This window comes from Mandrillus leucophaeus, unplaced genomic scaffold, assembly GCF_000951045.1.
Source record: "Mandrillus leucophaeus isolate KB7577 unplaced genomic scaffold, Mleu.le_1.0 Scaffold20, whole genome shotgun sequence".
Taxonomy (NCBI): Eukaryota; Metazoa; Chordata; class Mammalia; order Primates; family Cercopithecidae; genus Mandrillus; species Mandrillus leucophaeus.
Window position 1 is genome coordinate 3,273,668 of NW_012102032.1, and position 19,599 is coordinate 3,293,266.

The window sequence follows — 19,599 nt, forward strand, 5'->3', positions numbered from 1 at the left end:
TGTTAGCCAGGCTGGTCTCGATCTCCTGACCTCGTGATCTGCCCGTCTTGGCCTCCCAAAGTGCTGGGATTACAGGCTTGAGCCACCGCGCCCGGCCCAAATTCCAAACTTTCTACGTTAAAAGGTAGAGTCTTATTTTATGGTATTTTAGATATATTAGTTCACCCATTTTTCCCTAATTAATTAAATAAAAATATTAATATTTAACACTGTCCATTCCAGGCAAATAGAACACTAATGTACCCTGAATACCTTGCAACATGTCACCTAAAAATGCTAGCTAAAATATGAAAATCATCTTGAGATAAAGTACCAATGAACATAAAAAATGCACAATCCAAATTCACAAAACAAGGCTGGGTGAGGTGGCTCACACCTGTAATCCTAGCATTTTGGGAGGCCCAGGCAGGTGGATCACTTGAGGTCAGGAATTCGAGAACAGCCTGGTAAACATGGCGAAACCCCGTCTCTACCAAAAATACAAAAATTTTCCAGGCATGGTGGCACACGCCTGTAATCCCAGCTACTCGGGAGGCTGAAGCAGGAGAATCGCTTGAACTCAGGAGGTGGAAGTTGCAGGGAGCCAAGATTGTGCCACTGTACTCCAGCCTGGGTGAGAGAGTAAGTAAGGCTCTGTCTCAAAAAAAAGAAAAGAGTAGAAAACCAACCATATAGTGGGCCATAACAATTCATAACAAAAAGAATAACTATGACAGAAAATGCTTCAGTAGAACAACAACTGATGAGAGAAAATTTTTCTTTATAGAACAGTTCAGCTATTAGATGCAGAAGAAATGAAAGAATTACACAGTCACTATTGTGAATCACTAATGAAATATAAATCTAGCCAAAGACCATCAAAGGCAGCTAAAACCATAAGGTGAAAGGCTGGGGCAGGTACTGAACGATTAGGCTGACGGCACTTGAACTTTTGGACCAATCTTAACATCACAAAAAAGGAAATATATTATTTGCTTCCTGTTGAAATGCAATATAAAGTACACAGCGGCTGGGCACGGTAGCTCACGCCTGTAAGCCCAGCACTTTGGGAGGCTGAGGCAGGCGGATCACAAGGTGAGGAGATTGAGACCATCCTGGCCAACATGGTGAAACCCGTCTCTACTAAAAATACAAAAATTAGTTGGGTGTGGTGGCATGTGCCTGTAATCCCAGCTACTCGGGAGGCTAAAGCAGGAGAATCACTTGAACCCAAAGGTGGAGGTTGCAGTGAGCTGAGATCGTGCCACTGTACTCCAGCCTGGTGACAGAGTAAGACTCCGTCTCAAAAAAAAAAAAAAAAAACACACAGCACCATATATGAATTACTCTTGACAAAAACTCAAACCTAAAATCAGAGTGCTAGATCTCTGCTATCCAATATGGCAGCCACACACAGCTACTGAGCACCTGAAATGTAGCTACTTTGAATTGAGATATGTTGTAAATGTAAAATACACAACAGATTTCAAAGAGTTGGTACAAAAAAAAAGACTGTAAAATATCTTACTAATAATTATGTACATTATGTGGTGAAATAATATTTTTAATATCTGGGATGAATAGAATGTGTCATTAAGATAATTTCACCTTTTTCTTTTTACTTTTGTTAATGCAGCTACCAGAAAATTTTAAATTATGTGACTTGCATTTGTAATTTGTATTTCTAACTCCACAGCATGTGCTGCTCTAGAACTAATCACCTTTTTACAGAAGATATGATATAAAAGCATATTAAATGATATCACAAGAATGCAACTAGCCAAGTCCAGAATGTAAGAAAGTCTACCAACAAATGATCTGGTTTCTTCAACAGACACGTAGCAATGAAGAAAACGAAGGGGGCTGGGCACAGTCTATAATCCCAGCACTTTGGAAGTCTGAGCCAGAGCACTGCTTGCAGGAGTTTGAGACCAGTCTGGGAAACACAGTAAGATTGTGGGAAAAAAAATAAACAAAAATTAGCCCAGCCTTGTGGAGCATGTCTATAGTCTTAGCTACCTGGGAGGCTGAGTGGGAGGATTGAGTCTGGGAGGTAAGGCTGCAGTAAGCCGAGATTACGCCACCACACTCCTGCCTGGGCAACAAAGCGAGACCCTATCTCCAAAAAAAAAAAAAAAAATTGTTGTTAATTTGGCCAGGTACAGTGGCTTACACTTGTAATCTCAACACTTTGGGAGGCTAAGGTGGGAGGATCGCTTGAGGCCAGGAGTTCAAGACCAGCCTGGGCAACATAGTAAGATCCTTTTGTATTAAAAAATATATATATTTTTAATTAGCTAGATGTGGTGGTTTGCACCTGTAGTTCTAGCTACTCAGGAAGCTGAAGCAGGCTTGAGCCCAGAAATTCAAGGCTGCAGTAAGTTATGATATCACCACTGCACTTACAGCCTGAGTGACAGAGCAAGTCCCTATCTCTTAAAAAAAAAAAAATTGTTAACCTTTTTAGGTGTGATAATGAAAATGAAATTATACTTCAATTTAAGAAGAAATCGTCATACCTTGGAGACACATATTGACATACTTATGGAAGAAATGAGACTTGTTTTAAAACAATCCAGGTGAGAAGTTAGAAGATTGTCCTTATTGGTTGTTTGAGAGTCACTATTCTATTTTGTCAACTTGTATTCATACTAAAAAGGCTTAAAAGAAGTTTTTTTTTAACTACATTGGTGGTTTCCTGAGGCTAGGGAATGGGAACAAGGAGTGACTGCCAACAAGTGTGCCAAGAGTGACTGGCACCAGCTTTCTTTTTAGGGTGACAGAAATGTTCTAAAATTAGATTGTAGTGATCATTGCACAACTCTGAAGATTTACTAAAAATCATTGAACTGTACACATAAAATGAGTAAATTTTATGGTATGTAAATTGTACCTCAATAAAGCTGTTTTTTTAGTTGATGTTTAATTTTATACACTTTTTCTCTCTCCTCCCTCCACTCCCCCTTTCCTCCCTCCCTCTATCTCACGAACACACAGACACACATACACATAAATACACAGGAAGAAATCTAACAAAAGACTATGAGAAGTTTATAAAGAAAATTGTAAAATTAGATTGAAAGATATTAAGATAGACCTAAACAAATGGAGAAACACATTCAGGAAAATTATTTTCAAAATGACCTATCAATTCAAAGTAATTCAATATAATTTCAATAACAATCCCGAAAAGACAAAAGAATTGACAAATTGATCCTAAAGGTTATATGGAAGAGCAAAGGACCAGAAATAGCCAAACATCCCTGAAGAACATTCTGAAAGAAGATGACCCTACTAGGCATTAAAACTTATTTTAAAATTATAGTTATTAAGCCAGCATAAAATTGCTGCATGGATAAACAAATAATCAATTTAACATACTAGAGAGCCTAGAAATGGACCTATGAAAATATAACTTGATAAAGGTGGTATTAACAATCAATAGGGAAAGGACAGATTACATACACATATAAACACACATATGCACTGCTAGTAGTAGAACTGCTTGATCAAAGGGCATTTGCATCTTCAGTTTTACCAGATAACACCAAAACATCTTTCCAAAGTGGTTGCACCAGTTAAAGAATCTCATTAGCAGTATATTAGTGTTCATGTTCCTTCACATTTTGTCTACTTGGGATGATCCAATTCTTTAATTTCTGTAAGTCTGGTATGTGTAAATGCTTGTTTCATCGAGGTTATAATTTGCATCTCTCTATCTCAAATGAGGTTAAGCATCTTTTAAAATGTATCTTGCCTATTCGTGTTTTCTCTTTGTGAAATGTCCATTAGTTTTATTTGTCTGCTTATCTATAGCGCTGTCTTTTCCTTATCCATTTGTGAGAGTTCTTTTATGAGTCATTTGTGTTATAAGTATCTTCTCCCAGTTTATGACTTATCTTTGTATTTTTTTACACTGCCTTTTAAAAAATTGATACGTAATTCACATACCACACAGCTTACTTTTTTAAAGTACACAATTCAATGGTTTTTAGTACAGTCAGAGTTGCACAACCACCACTGTTATCTAATTCCAGAACATTTTCTCACCTTTATAGAATTCACTGAAAAGCACATTTTTCACTTTACATACTAACTGCTACTTAAGTATAACTTACATTTAAAATTAAGCAACTAAATACTATATTCAATTCAACTCAGATGTTTATTTAGTGAATGAGCATTATGTTAGGCACCCTGAAATACACAATAGTAATATACAAGATATAGTTCTGATATTCCAGGAATAAAGAAAGAAACTAGCAATCAAGAATGTTCACTAAAACATTTTCTTTTTAAAAACTCCCCAAAATCATTTTATTATGGAAAGTATCAAATATACACAAAAGTAAAGAGAATAGCATATTACATCTCATGTATCCAAGTTCAACAGTTATCATAAGACATTTTCTAATGCTGCTACAATTAGGAGGTATCAGCATTCACTGTAAGATTTGAAGACCTCTACTAAAAATTTTTTTTAATGTAACCATGACAGAGTATGAAGTAGAAAACACAAAACAAGGCCAGGCACAGTGGCTCACGCATGGAATCCCAGCATTTGGGAGGCTGAGGCAGGTGGATCACGAGGTCAGAAGTTCAAGACCAGCCTGGTTAATATGGTGAAACCCTGTATCTACTAAAAATACAAAAAAAAAAAAAACGAGCCGGACGTGATGGCACACATATGTAGTCCCAGCTACTCTGGAGGCTGAGGCAGGAGAATTGCTTGAACCCAGGAGGCGGAGGTTACAGTGAGCCGAAATTGCGCCACTGCACTCCAACCTGGGCAATAGCAGGAGGCTCCATTTAAACAAAACAAAACAAAACAAGATAATTAGGTTATCCTGTTATCCTGTAGCAGCCACTTTCATATTCCTTCCACCTCATCCCTCTCTCTCAAGTCAAGTCTGTATTACAAATCCCCAAAGATCTAGTCTGACAAATGCTGAGCCCTTGTTGGAGAGAGGAGAAAGGGAAAAAATTGAATTAGTAAAGGTAGAACTATCATTAGCACATAGAGGAAGAGCAGAAGACTGGAAACTCTCACACATTAAGTTTTTTACTATCACTTTTTTTTTTTTTTTTTTTTTTTACCATTTATTGGTTAGAAAACAGATCTAATTATTCTTTCAACTCAAACCTTATACTGTTGACAACTAACTTTTTACATTCATCCCTTTCCCACATAGCTTACCCTTCTAATCATACTAAGTTTCTCAGCAAAATGATAGGTAATAATAGACTTTATACTCTCGCATTGATAAGAAAGAAAAAAAACATAGACTTTGGAGTCAAAAGACCTAGGTTTGCTCCTACAAACTGCACAACTTTAAGCAAGTTATTTTAATTCCAGATGTTTGCTTATTTGTAAAACTGAGATCTCCCTACTTTCAGAAGAAAGTCTTCTTTTTATATAAATTGATCAAGTTAAGTTCTACAAGACAGGACACAGAGGAAAGGAGAATTGACAGTACTTACTACATTTAAGTATCAAATGCTACATATATATATATATATATATATATATTTTTTTTTTAGCAGAAGAGCCTGAACCTCATATTAAAAAGCTACCAGAACTGGTCTGGATCCATATTGAAGTAAATCATACATTTTAGGTTTTCTATTCTTAACTATAAGTGAGATGATTTTAGATAGATACAAGGAAACATACTTGCTTTCTTCATATTACAGAAAAACAGTATTTCCAGATCCTTGATGATCAGAAAAGGAAACAGCACATTGTTTTCTAATTCCTATAATGCTACTAGTATGATGACTTTTTTTCCATTTAGGGCTATTTTAGTGAGGTCACATATTATTATTATGAAATATCTGAAAAAAATGATAGTACATACAAGTGAATCTGTGTATCTATATAATGATAATGGCATCACTCAGTAATAATGGGCGATGAGGGATAAAAGAGTACACATTCGGGCCGGGCGCAGTGGCTCATGCCTGTAATCCCAGCACTTTGGGAGGCCAAGGCGGGTGGATCACCTGAGGTCGGGAGTTCAAGATCAGCCTAACCAACATGGAGAGACCCTGTCTCTACTAAAAATACGAAATTAGCTGGGTGTGGTGGCGCACGCCTGTAATCCCAGCTACTCAAGAGGCTGAGGCAGGAGAATCGCTTGAACCCGGGAGGCGGAGTATGTGGTGAACTGAGATTGCGCCATTGCACTCCAACCTGGGCAACAGGAGTAAAACTACATCTCAAAATAAATAAATAAATAAAAGACTACACACGCGGTACAGTGTATACTGCTCAGGTGATCGGTGCAGCAAAATCTCAGAAATCACCACTAAAGAACTTATTCATGTAACCAAACACCACCTGTTCTCAAAAATCTATTGAAATTAAAAAAAATCTATAAAAAAATAAAATTTTTTAAATGGCAATCTCAAGGAGGTAGAAAGTAGGATGATAGATACCAGAGGCTGGGCAGGGTATGGTCGGGGTGGGAGGGAGATAGAGATGAAGAGAGACTGGTCAATGGGTACAAAAATACTGTCAGAAGGCATAGCAGAGTAGGTGACTATAGTTAGCAACAATGTATTATATATTTCAAAGCAGCTAAAAGAGAAAATTTGAAATGTTCCCAACATATAGAAATGATACTCAAGATGGATACCCCAAATACCCTGACTTGATCATTACATATCCTATGTATGCAACAAAATATGGTATGTACCCCATTAAATTAGTAAAATGTTATATATCAATAAAATGCAGTGAACTTAATTAAAAAATAATGGCAGGAAGATTCTGTGACAGAGTATATTTTAAATAATATTTTCTCAAATTTATTCATATCAAATAACTATTACACCTGATCAAATGATTCAGAAACTATAAAAAATAGATGGAATGTCTTTAACATTTATTATAATAATGAAACTTAAGTGAGTCACAACATGTAAAGTGAAAACTATTTTTATGCACTTGAATTGCCATCCCCCTTCCCTGACTATCTCCATGTCTTCCAAAAGTGTATGAAAATATTGAGAATCTATACTTAAAATTCACTAAGAGCTGGGTGACATCTAGTTAGAGAAAAATGTTTTGGAAAGAAGAAAAAAAAGAGCACATTCCATTATCTGTTTTAATGTATTACTTTTATGAGTATAATAAAAACAAGGTTCAAAAATACCTTATGATAGATATCACTTATAATGATGAAAACATTAAAAATTTTTCAAAACCAATCACTTTAACATTTTAAATAGTAAAAGCAGCTTCATTTAAAGTAATATTTGGAGGCCAGGCATGGTGGCTTATGCCTGTAATCCCAGCACTTTGGGAAGCTAAGGCAGGAGGATTGCTTGAGGCCAGGAGTTCATGACCAGCCTGGGCAACATAGTGAGACCCAGTCTCTTCAAAATATTAAAAAATTAGCTGGGCATGGTGTCACAGGCCTGTAGTCTCAGCTACTCGAGAGGCTGAGACAGGAGGATTACTTCAGCCAAAGAGTTCAAGGTCACAGTGAGCTATGATTATGCCAGTACACTCCAACCTGAGTGACAGAATAAGACTGTCCCTAAAAATATATATATAAAATAAAAAATTAGGAATATTTGGATTACATATTTTAAAACACTACTATTAAACTTAAATTCACATTTACTTCTGAACAAAATGGCGAGGTAGTACTAGACTACCCTATTAAAAGCATAAATCCTGGCAGCCTAGAAGACAGTGATAGCAGAACACACTGATCTAGGAATCCATAAAGTTACTTCTACTCTTCAGTATACTTTTGTCCTACAGGCTACTGCTAAACAGTAGTTCTGAGTGAAAATGATTTTGCCCTCCAGACATCTGTCTGGAGACATTTTAGGTTGTTAGAAGTAGGGAAAGGTACTACTAGTATTTAGTGGTGTAGGCCAGGTAGGCTGCTAAATATCCTACAAGGCCTCCAACAAACAAGAATTATCTGGCTTGAAATGTTAGTAGTGCCAATATCCCTGATGAATATAAATGCAAAAACCCTCAACAAAATTCCAGCAAACCAAATTCACTAGCACATTAAAAAGATTATGCACCATGATCAAGTGGGATTTATCCCTGAGATGCAAGAATTGTTCATCATATACAAATCAATAAATGTGATATACTACAATAACAGAATAATAGATAAAAATCATATGCTCATCTCAAGAGATGCAGGAAAAAAATTGAACAACACTTAACATCCTCTTTTTGATAAAAACTTTCAACAAATTAGGTATATAAGGAATGTACCTTCATATAATACAGGCCATACATGACAAGCCCACAGCTAAACATCATACTCAAAGGTGAAAAGCTAAAAGCTTTTCCTTTAAGATCAGGAAGAAGACAATGGTCCTCAGTTTTGCCATCTCTTCTCAACATAGTACAAAACTAGAACGTAGTTCTATTCAACATAGAACAAAACTAGAACTAGGAAGTCCTAGTTAGAACAATCAGGCAAGAAAAAGAAATAAAAGCTATCCAGACGAGGAAAGAGGAAGTAAAATTGACTCTGTCTGCAGATGGCATGATCTTACATATACGAAACCCTAAAGACGTCGCAAAAGAATTATTAGAACTAATAAATGATTCTGCAAATTTGTAGGATTAAAAAAACACACAAAAATCAGCTGCATTACTATACACTAACAATGAACTACATGAAAACAATGAAGATAAAAATCCCACTTATGGTAACATGAAAAGTAATAAAATAGTTTTAGGAACGAATTTAACCAAGGAAGTGAATATCTGAATTTGAAAAACTATAAAACATTGATTTAAAAAACGGAGAACACAAATGGAAAGATATCCTGTGTTCATGGATTGGAAGAATTAATATTGTTAAAATATCTATACAATCCAATGTGATCTACAGATTCAATGCAATCTCTATCAAAATTCCAATGGTATTTTTCACAAAAAATAGAAAAAACCAACCCTAACACTTGTATATTAATAGTACAACAAAAGATCCCAAGTAGCTAAAGCAATCTAGAGAAAGAAGACAAAGCTGGAGGCATCATACTTCCTGATTCCAAATTACATTATAGAACTACAGTAACCAACGCAGTATGGCACTGACATAAAAACAGACATAGAAACCAATGGAACAGAATAGAAAGCCCAGAAAGAAACCCACACATATATGGTCAAATCTTCAACAAAGGCACTAAGAAGATACAATGGGGGAAAGGATAGTGTCTTTAATAAATGGTACTAGGAAAACTGGTATCCCTATGCAAAAAACCATACATGAAAATCTACTCAAAATGGATTAAAAATTTAAACATAAGACCTGAAACTATAAAACTCCAGTTGAAAACATAGGGGAAAGTTCTTTGACAAATGGCCTTGGCAATAATTTTTTGTCAATCATACCTCAATAAAACTGAAGGGGAGGCCAGGTATGATGGCTTACGCCTGTAATTCCAGGACTTTGGGAGGCCAAGGTGGGTGGATCACTTGAGGTCAGTTCAGGACCAGCCTGGCAAACATGGTGAAACCCTGTCTCTATCGAAAATACAAAAAATTAGCTGGAGGTGGTGGCACGTGCCTGTAATCCCAGTGATTCAGGAGGCTGAGACACGAGAATAGCTTGAACCCATGCCACTGCACTCCAGCCAGCCTGCATCTCAAAAAAAATAAAAATTTTAAAAAAACTGAAGTGGGGCCGGGCACAGTGGCTCACACCTGTAATCCCAACACTTTGGGAGGCTGAGGCAGATAGATCACGAGGTCAAGAGATCAAGACCATCCTGGCTAACACAATGAAACCCCGTCTCTACTAAAAAAAAAAAAAACAAAAAATTAGCCAGGCCTGGTGGCACGTGCCTGTAGTCCCAGCTACTCAGGAGGTTGAGGCAAGAGAATCACTTGAACCCAGGAGGTGGAAGTTGCAGTGAGCCGAGATCGTGCCACTGCATTGCAGCCTGGGCAACAGAGCAAGACTCCATCTCAAAAAAAGAAAAAGGAAAACTGAAGGGGAAAAAGACAATATTATCAGAGATAAAGAGGGACATTTATCTAAAAGTAAAATGATTAATTCATAAGGAACAAACAAACAACAATCATAAACATGTATGTTTGTCAAATAACAGTTTCAAAGTATGTGAAGCATATTGACAGAATTAAAGGAAAAAGTGGATAAAATTACAATCATAATTGGAGATTTCAACACTCTTCTCTCACTTAACAATATCAATGAAATCACATACAATCTGAAAAACTCTAACAACCAACATGACCTAATCAACATTTATAGAACACTACATCCAGCAAGGCCAGAATACACATTCTTTTCAAGTGTACATGGCATGTTCACCAAGATAGAATATATTGTGAAATAAAATAAACTTTAGTCAAAATAAAATAATTGAAATAATATAGGGTATGTTCTCTGACCCCAGTAGAATTAAATTAGAAATCAAGAAGAGCAGAGTAAACCCAGAGTAAATAAAAGGAAAGAAATGATAAAGAAGTGCAATCAATGAAGGAGAAATCAGGCAAACAACAGAAAAAATTAATAAAGCCAAAAAAGTTGGTTCTTTGAAAAGATCAGCGAAACTGATAAAGTCAACAAAATTTATAATATTCTAGCTAGACAGGTCAAGAAAAAGAACAGAGACCATCACCCAGGTGAGGAATAAAAGAGAATATCACCTAAGCTCCTACAGACCTTAAAAGGATAATGAAAGACTATTATAAACAATTTTATCTCAATATGTTTGACAAATTAGATGAAATAGACAAATTCCTTAAAATACACCGTTTACGAAGACTTGGATAAGATGAAAGAGAAAGTCTCAACAGCCCCTTGCTTATTAAAGAAATTGACTTTGTTATCAAAAACCTCCACACAAAGAAAACCCATGCCAAGGTAGTTTTACTGGGAATTATGTCAAACACTTAAAGAAATAACATCAATCTTATACAACCTCAGAAAATAGAAGAGACACTTTTCAGTATTTCTTGAGGCCAAAATAACCCAATATCAAAGCCAGAGAAATTACAAAAAGAAAAAAAGGAAGAAAGAGAGAAGGAAAGAAAAATATTATAGGCTAATATCCTTCATGAACAAAGATGTAAATATGTACAACAAAATAGTACCAAACTGAATCTAGCAGTATATAAAAAGGATAACACATCATGACCAAATGAGGTTTATTCCAGAAATGCAATGTTGGTTTAATGTTTGAAAAAACAATTAAGGTAATTACCACATTAACAGATAAAGGACAAAAACCATATACTCATCCAAATAAACAGATGCAGGAAAAAAAAAATTTGACAAAGTTCAACATCCATCTATATATGTACATATATATTTATAATGTTCATGGATTGAAAGATATTTCAATAAGATTTACTTTCTTTGCTAATTGATTTATATACATAGTCAATGTAAACCTATTCATATTCCTACCAGGAACGTTGTAGAAGCAGAAAACTTGATTTTAAAATTTATATGGAAATGCAAAGATCTACAAAATCCAAAACAATTTGGAGAAACAAGGTTGGATAATTTGCATTACCTAATTTCAAGACTTAATGTGAGGCCAGGCATGGTAGCTCATACCTGTAATCCTAGCACTTTGAGAGGCCAAGGCCGGCAGATCACTTGAGCTCAGGAATTGGAGACCAGCCTGAACAACATGGTGAAACCCCATCTCTATCAAAATACAAAAAATCTGGCCTAGCGTGGTGGCTCATGCCTGTAATCCCAGCACTTTGGGAGGCTGAGGCAGGCAGATCACCTGAGATGAGGAGTTCAAGGCCAGCCTGGCCAACACAGTGAAACCCCATCTCTACTAAAAATACAAAAATGTAGCCAGGCGTGGTGGCACATGCCTGTAGTCCCAGCTACTTGGAAGGCTGAGGCAGAAGAATCGCTCAAGCCCAGGAGGCAGAGGTTGCAGTGAGCCAAGATCGTGCCACTGCACTCCAGCCTGGGCGACAGAGCAAGACTCCATCTCAAAACAAAACAAAACAAAACAAAACATGTAACTGGGTGTGGTGGCACACGCCTGTGGTCCCAGCTGCTCAGGCGGGACCGAGGTGAGAGTATAGCTTGAGCTCTGGAGGGGGAGGCTGCAGTGAGCCCTGACGGCACCACTGCACTCCAGCCTGGGTGACAGAACAAGACCTCATCTCAAAAAGAAAAAAGACAAGACTTAATGTGAAACTATAGTAATTAAAACAGCATGATTCTGTCACAAATAGACAAGTATATCAACAAAACAGAGAACACTGAAAAGACCCACACTTGCACTATCAACTGATTTTCAACAAATGAACCAAAGCAATCCAATGGGAAATTGTCTTTTCAACAAATAGTGCCAGAACAACTGGATATCTAGATGGGGAAAAAAATGAACTTTAATCTTTATCTCATACTATACACAAAAATTAATTTGCAATGGATCAGAGACCTAAATATAAAACTTCTATAAGAAAACACAGGGCCAAGCACAGTGGCTCACACTTGTAAGTCCAACACTTTGGGAGCTGAGGCGGGCAGATTACTTGAGGTCAGGAGTTCGACACCAGCCTGGCCAACACAGTGAAACCCCATCTCTACTAAAAATACAAAAATTAGCCACGCAAGGTGGCGTGCATTTCTAATCTCAGCTACTCAAGAGGCTGAGATACAAGTATCACTTGAACCCGGGAGGCAGAGGGTGCAGTGAGCCAAGATCACGCCACTGCACTCCAGCTCAGATGACAGAGTGAGACTCCATCTCAAACAGAAAAAAAAGAAAACAGAAAACACAGGAAAACATCTTTGCAATTTGGGGATAGGCAAAAGTTTAGTGGGGCAGGAAAGCAATAACAATAGAATAAAAAAATTGATATTCATCAAATTTTTAAAATTCTGCTGACTTAAGACACTACTGTGTAAAAAGAAAAAAAAAAAAAGGGCCGGTGCGGTGGATCACGCCTGAATCCCAGCAATTTGGGAGGCCAAGGCGGGTGGATCACAAGGTCAGAAGTTTAAAACCAGCCTGACCAACATGGTGAAACCCCGTCTCTACTAAAAATACAAAAATTAGCGGGGCATGGTGAAAAGCACATATAAACCCAGCCACTCAGGAGGCTGAGGCAGGAAAATCGCTTGAACCCGGGAGGTGGAGGTTGCAGCAAGCTGAGATTGCATCACTGCACTCCAGCCCGGGCAACAGAGCAAGACTTTGTCTCAAAAAAAAAAAAAAAAAAAAAAGAGGTAATTCACACAGTAGAAGAAAATATTTGCAAAACACATATCCAACAATGACTGATATTCAGAATGTGTTAGGAACTCCTATAACTCAGTAAGGAAAAATACAAACAATTTAAAAATGGGCAAAATAGTTGGACACTTTACAAATGAAGTTATATAAATGGCTAATAAGCACATGAAAAGATCCTCAAAATCATAAGTCATCAGGGAAATGCAGATTAAAAGTACAAGATACTATTACATGCCCATGAGATGAGCCATATTTTATTTATTTTTACATTTGTCCTCAATACACAAGTGCCACTTGCCAAGAGAATAGCCAAAAATTAAAAGACTGATCACATCAAACACTGGTGAAGAGATGGAACAACTGAAATTCCCATACATTTTTGATGGCCATATAAAATGGTATAACAAGTTTGGAAAACATCAGGTAGTTTCTTAAAAACTACATGTATATCTACCTACCTAATGATCCAGCATTTCTATTCCCAGATATTTACCTTACCTAAATACAAGCCATGTCCACAAAAAGACTTGCACAAGAATGTTCATAGCAGCTTTATTAATAGTATCCAAAAAAATGGGAAATGGCTCAGATGTTCATCAACAGGCGAACAAATGAAAAAGCTGTGGTACATTCACACAATCAAATACTACTCAGCAATAAAAAGAAATAACTGAACACATGCAATGACATGAATGAATCTCAAAAAACATGCTGCCTGAAAGAAGCTTTCCACAAAAGTGTCTATACTATATGATTCTGTTTACATGGGATTCTAGAATAGGCAAAATTAATATATGGTGAAAAAAGGAGTAATGGTTCCCCTGGGCAGCATGGGTGAAGACTGACTGGGAAAGGGTTTGAGGAAACCTTCTGGAATAGCAGTAATGTTCTAATTCTGATAGGGATATTAGTTAGCAGACACATGCGTCTGTCAAAATTCATCAAATGGCACAATTAAGATTTACGCATTGTATTGTACATAAATTTTACTTTTTAAAAAGTAAACAATTACTTGTTGGAAACTTGAAAAAATAAACAAACATTGAACTATAATAAATTATTTGTTTTTCAGGGGCAAATTTGCAACTTACTTTATTGATTTATTTTTTGAGATGGAGTTTCGCTCTTGCCCAGCCTGGAGTGAAGTGGCGTGATCTCAGCTCACTGCAACCTCTGCTTCCCGAGTTCAAGCGATTCTCCTGCCTCAGCCTTCCAAGTATAGCCGGGGTTATAGGCACCCATCACCACATCTAGCTAATTTTTGTATTTTTAGTAGAGACGGTGTTTCAACATGTTGCCCAGGCTAGTCTCAAACTCCTGACCTCAGGTGATGCACCTGCCTCGGCCTCCCAAAATGCTAGGATTACAGGTGTGAGCCACCACGCCTGGTCACAACTTACTTTAAAATGCAACCAAAAACAAAACGGATAGAATGATGTATAAATGTATAGAAGATGTGACAAAGCAAATACAGTAAAACATCAATTGTAGAATCAAAGTTGTGGGTATATGGGTGTTCACTGTTCAATACCTTCAATTTTTCCATATACCTCAAAAATTTTATATAAATGCTGTAGAATAAAAAGTGAATAATAATTAAAAGATAAAGGTCAATGTCAAATTTGAGAGAAATAGAGGCTGAGCACAGTGGCTCACACCTGTAATCTTAACATTTGGGGAGGCCAAGGCAAGCAGATTGCTTGGGCCCAGGAGTTTGAGACCAGCCGGGGCAACACGGCAAAATGTCGTCTCTACAAAAATACAAGAATTAGCCAGGCTTGGTGGCACATGCCTGTAGTCCCAGCTACTGAGTGAGACCCTGTCTCTAAATAAATAAATAAAGTGCCATGGGAAAAAAAATCAAGCCAGGCAGGATGGCTCACACGTATAATCCTAGCAGTTTGGAAGGCTAAGGAGGGAGGATCATGGGAGGCCAGGAATTCTACACTAGCCTGGGGAACCATAATAAGATGCTGTCTCTCAAAAAATTTTAGAATTAGCCAGGAATGGTGGCATGCACCTGTAGTCTTAGCCAGTTCAGAGGCTAAAGGAAGAGGCTCACTTAGCTCAAGGCTGCAGTGAGCCATGATTGTGCCACTGCACTCCAGCCTGGGTGACAGTATCAGACTCCAAAAACAATTGCAACAGAAAAAATTGACAAAAGGGATCTAAGTAAACTGAAGAGCTTCTTCACAGCAAAAGAAACTGTCAACAGAGTAAACAGACAAACTATAGAATGGGAGAAAATATTTGCAAACTATGCGTCTGACAAAGGTCTAATACTCAAAATCTATAAGAAACATAAACAAGTTCACAAACAAAAAACAAACAACATTTAAAAGTGGGTAAAGGATATGAACAGACATTTTTCAAAAGAAGACATACATGTACCCAACGAACATATGAAAAAATACTCAACATCACTAATCATTAGAGAAATGCAAGTCAAAACCCCAATGAGATATCATCTCACACCAGTCAGAATAGCTGTTTTTGTTTTTTGGGTTTTTTGGTTTTTGTTTTTTTTCAAACAGGGTCTCACTCTGTCTCCCAAGTTAGGATGCAGTGGCACATACATAGTCACTGCAACCTCCACCTCCTGGACTTGAGCAATCCTCCTGCCTCAGCCTCCCGAGTAACTGGGACCACAGGTGTGTGCCACTACATCCAGTTAACTTTTTGATTTTTTGGTAGAGATAGTGTCTGACTTTGTTGCCCAGGCTGGTCTCAAACTCCTAGGCTCAAGAGATCCTCCTGCCTCAACTTCCCAAAGTGCTGGGATTACAGACATGAGCCCCCATGCCCAGTCAGAATAGTTATTATTAAAAAGTCAAAAAATAAAAGATGCTAGCAAGGTTGTGGCAAAAAGGGAACATTTACACACTGCTAGCAGGAATCTAAGTGAATTCACCCACTGTGAAAAGCAGTTTGGTGATTTCTGAAAGAACTTAAAACAGAATTACCATTCGATTCAGCAATCCCAGTATTGAGTATATACCCCCAAAAACAGAAAACATTCTACCATAAAGACACATGTAGGTCAGGTGCGGTGGCTCATGAGTGTAATCTCAGCACTTTGGGAGGCCAACGCAGGCAGATCACTTGAGGTCAGGAGTTCAAGATCAGCCTGGCCAACATGGTGAAACCGTCTCTACTGTAAATACAAAGAAAATTAGCTGGGCATGGGGGTGGGCTCCTGTAATCCCAGCTACTTGGGAGGCTGAGGCACAAGATTCGCTTGAACCTGGGAGGCGGAAGTTGCAGTGAGCCAAGATCACACCATTGCACTCTAGCCTGGGTGACAGAGTAAGACTCTGCTTAAAAAAAAAAAAAAAAAAGACACATGTACATATATGTTCATCACAACACCATTCAGAATATCAAAGACATGGGATCAAATAAATGCCCATCAACAGTAGACCGGATAAAGAAAATGTGGTGTATATACACTATGGAATACTATGCAGCCATAAAAAATAATGAGATCATGTCCTTTGCAGCAACATGGATGGAGCTAAGGCCATTATCCTAAGCGAACTAACACAGGAACAGAAAACCAAATATTGCATTTCTCACTTATAAGTGGGAGCTAAACATCAAGTACACATGGACACGAAGAAGGAAACAACAGACACTGGGGCCTACCAGAAGATGAAGAGTGGGAGCAAAGTGAGGACTGAAAAACTACCTATTGGGTACTATGCTTATTACCTGGGTGATGAAATAATCTGTACACCAAACTACACAACACGCAATTTATCTATATAACAAACCTGCACATGCACCCCTGAACCTAAAAGTTAAAAATAACATAAAATACTTCAAACAATAAATAATAATAAATTGGGCCAGGCATGGTGGCCCACACTTGTAATCCCAGCACTTTGGGAGGCCGAGGCAGGAGGATTTCAAGCCCAGGAGTTTGAGATCAGCCTGGGCAACACACGGAGACCTTGTCTCTATAAAAAAATTAAAAATTGGCCAGTCACAGTGGCTCCCACCTGTAATCCCAGCACTTTGGGAGGCTGAAGCGGGCCGTGAAGTCAGGAGTTCGTGACCAGCCTGGCCAATATGGCGAAACCCCATCTCTACTAAAAAATACAAAAATCAGCCAGGCATGGTGGCAGGTGCCTGTAATCCCAGTTACTCAGGAGGCTGAGGCAGGGAGAATTGCTTGAACCCGGGAGGTGGAGGTTGTAGTGAGCTGAGATCGGGCCACAGTGGTACATACCTGTAGTCCCAGCTACTCAGGACGCTGAGGTGGGAGAATCGCTTGAACCCAGGAGACAGAGGTTGCAGTGAACCAAGATTGTGCTGCTGCACTTCAGCTTGGGCAACAGGGTAAGACCCTGTCCCAAAATAAAATAAAAGTGGTATATACACAGTTTATATAGAAGTATTAAATTCTACTTATCAATGTGAATAAAATAGATGTTGAGACCTTATAAATATAGAATTGTTCAGATATAAACAAGTAATATTGTATTTAATGTAAAATTTATATTCCAGATCTCAGGTGTAGTTTAACTTTATCACTATATAAACATAATAATATTTTACAAAGGCATTAATAATATACTTTAAAATGTGATGTTAGTGTATTATATATAGTAGTATATATCTTTGTGTGCATATATTACATTTACATATAGTAGAGACAGAAAGATCATCAGAATCAGCAAACAAGGAAATAACAAAGATTCAAGGTTAAAAGATGAAGAAGGGAGTATAACAAATCAGGAAAGTTCAAGAGGAAATAGAGAATCAAGTTCAAATGGAACAAAAAAGAAAAGCAGAGCATCTATCAAGCCAACATAATTATTAAACACCCACTTAAAAAGTAGTAAGATTCAGCTGGGTGCAGTGGCTCTCACGCCTGTAATCTCAGCACTTTGGGAGGCCGAAGCAGGCGAATCACGAGGTCAAGAGATTGAGACCTGGCCAACATGGTGAAACCCCGTATCTACTAAAAATACAAAAATTAGCTGGGCGTGGTGGCGAGTGCCTATAATCCCAGCTGCTTGGGAGGCTGAGGCAGGAGAATCGCTTGAACCCAGGAGGAGGAGGTTGCAGTGAGCTGAGATCGTGCCACTGCACTCCAGCCTGGTGACAGAGTAAGACTCCGTCTCAAAAAAGAGTAAAATTCTTATAAAATAAAATGGTCACTGTTCCAAGTATTTACAGCCATGTTACATAGGAAAGAGTTGAAAAATTATATAATTATGATATGGGCCAGGCACGGTGGCTCACACTTGTAGTCCCAGCACTCAGTACTTTAGGACCCCAAGGTGGACAGATCGCTTGGGCTCAGAAGTTCAAGACCAGCCTGGGCAACACGGTGAAACCCTGTCGCTAAAAAGAAACACAAAAATTAGCAGGGCATGGTGGTGCACACCTGTAGTCCTAGCTACTTAGGAGGTTGAGGTGGGAGGATGGCTTGACCCCGGAAGGCACAGACTGCAGTGAGGTGAGATCACACCATTGCACTCCAGCCTTGGTGGCAGAATCAGACTCTGTCTCAAAAATAATAGTAATCATTATTGCAGTAATAATAATTAGTTACAATATATTATACTTATTATTACTATAATAATAATTATTGTATAAGGCAAGATACAGTGAAAGTCATGTCTTGGGAACAAATAAGTAAAATAAAAGCTCAGGAAAGAGAGGCATATTTAACTTGAATTCTTCAAGGAAAGTTTCAGTGAAGTAGACTTAAAATGCCCCCAAAAGATTAAATTTACATGAGCAGAAAGAAAGAAAAATACCCCAGAAAATGGGAGAAACACATAATAAGAAAGACACAGAGATGGGAATAAGGATGGTGTATAGGGAAGAAATGGGCAAGGAAGAAAAGTGTTAGGTGTAACCTTGGAGAAGAATTACTCCCTGAAACACATTAAAATGAAAGAAATTAAGCAGAAAGTTCATGTGAGGAGTAACGGGAAAAAGGGTTAAGGAATACAGGGGCTATTTATAGAATAACAGACTTCATCTGAGGCTTAGTTTTCTTTCACTAAGTAGACTCACCTGTGTGCTCCTTGGCCCCAGTCCCTCTCATTACCTGCATAACCTCCATACATGTGATGTGGCCCATTATGATTAAATCCCCAAAACTCAAAGGCATCACCTATAACCTCTGGCAGAAAAATACTGCCCTATTCACATGGATCCTGGGTGTAGGTACTCAGTCCAGAAAACCTGGAATTTTGTGCTTGGGTAGGATGTGGTATTCCTATAAAAGTGGATAAAGAGGAAAGTTTTGCTGTTAATAGTGTAATTCTTAACCTTTTTGGAGTTACAGACTTCTCTGAGACACTAACAAAGGTCTTCATTATTACTTCAGAAGATATTGAGCATATATGCCATGTGCTGGGGATAGAGTTAAAA

The 19,599-nt window shown here is 37.8% G+C and overlaps 1 protein-coding gene across 1 annotated transcript in view; it reads right to left on the reverse strand.

Moving 5' to 3' along the window:
• PPM1E (protein phosphatase, Mg2+/Mn2+ dependent, 1E) overlaps positions 1 to 19,292 on the reverse strand; it is a 193,505-nt gene extending 174,213 nt beyond the window's left edge. Inside the window, exon 1 of the mRNA XM_011979258.1 lies at positions 19,240 to 19,292. Within this exon, the coding sequence (XP_011834648.1) occupies positions 19,240 to 19,292 (53 nt within the window). The remainder of the gene's footprint in view (positions 1 to 19,239) is intronic.
• Between the last annotated feature and the right edge of the window lie 307 nt (positions 19,293 to 19,599).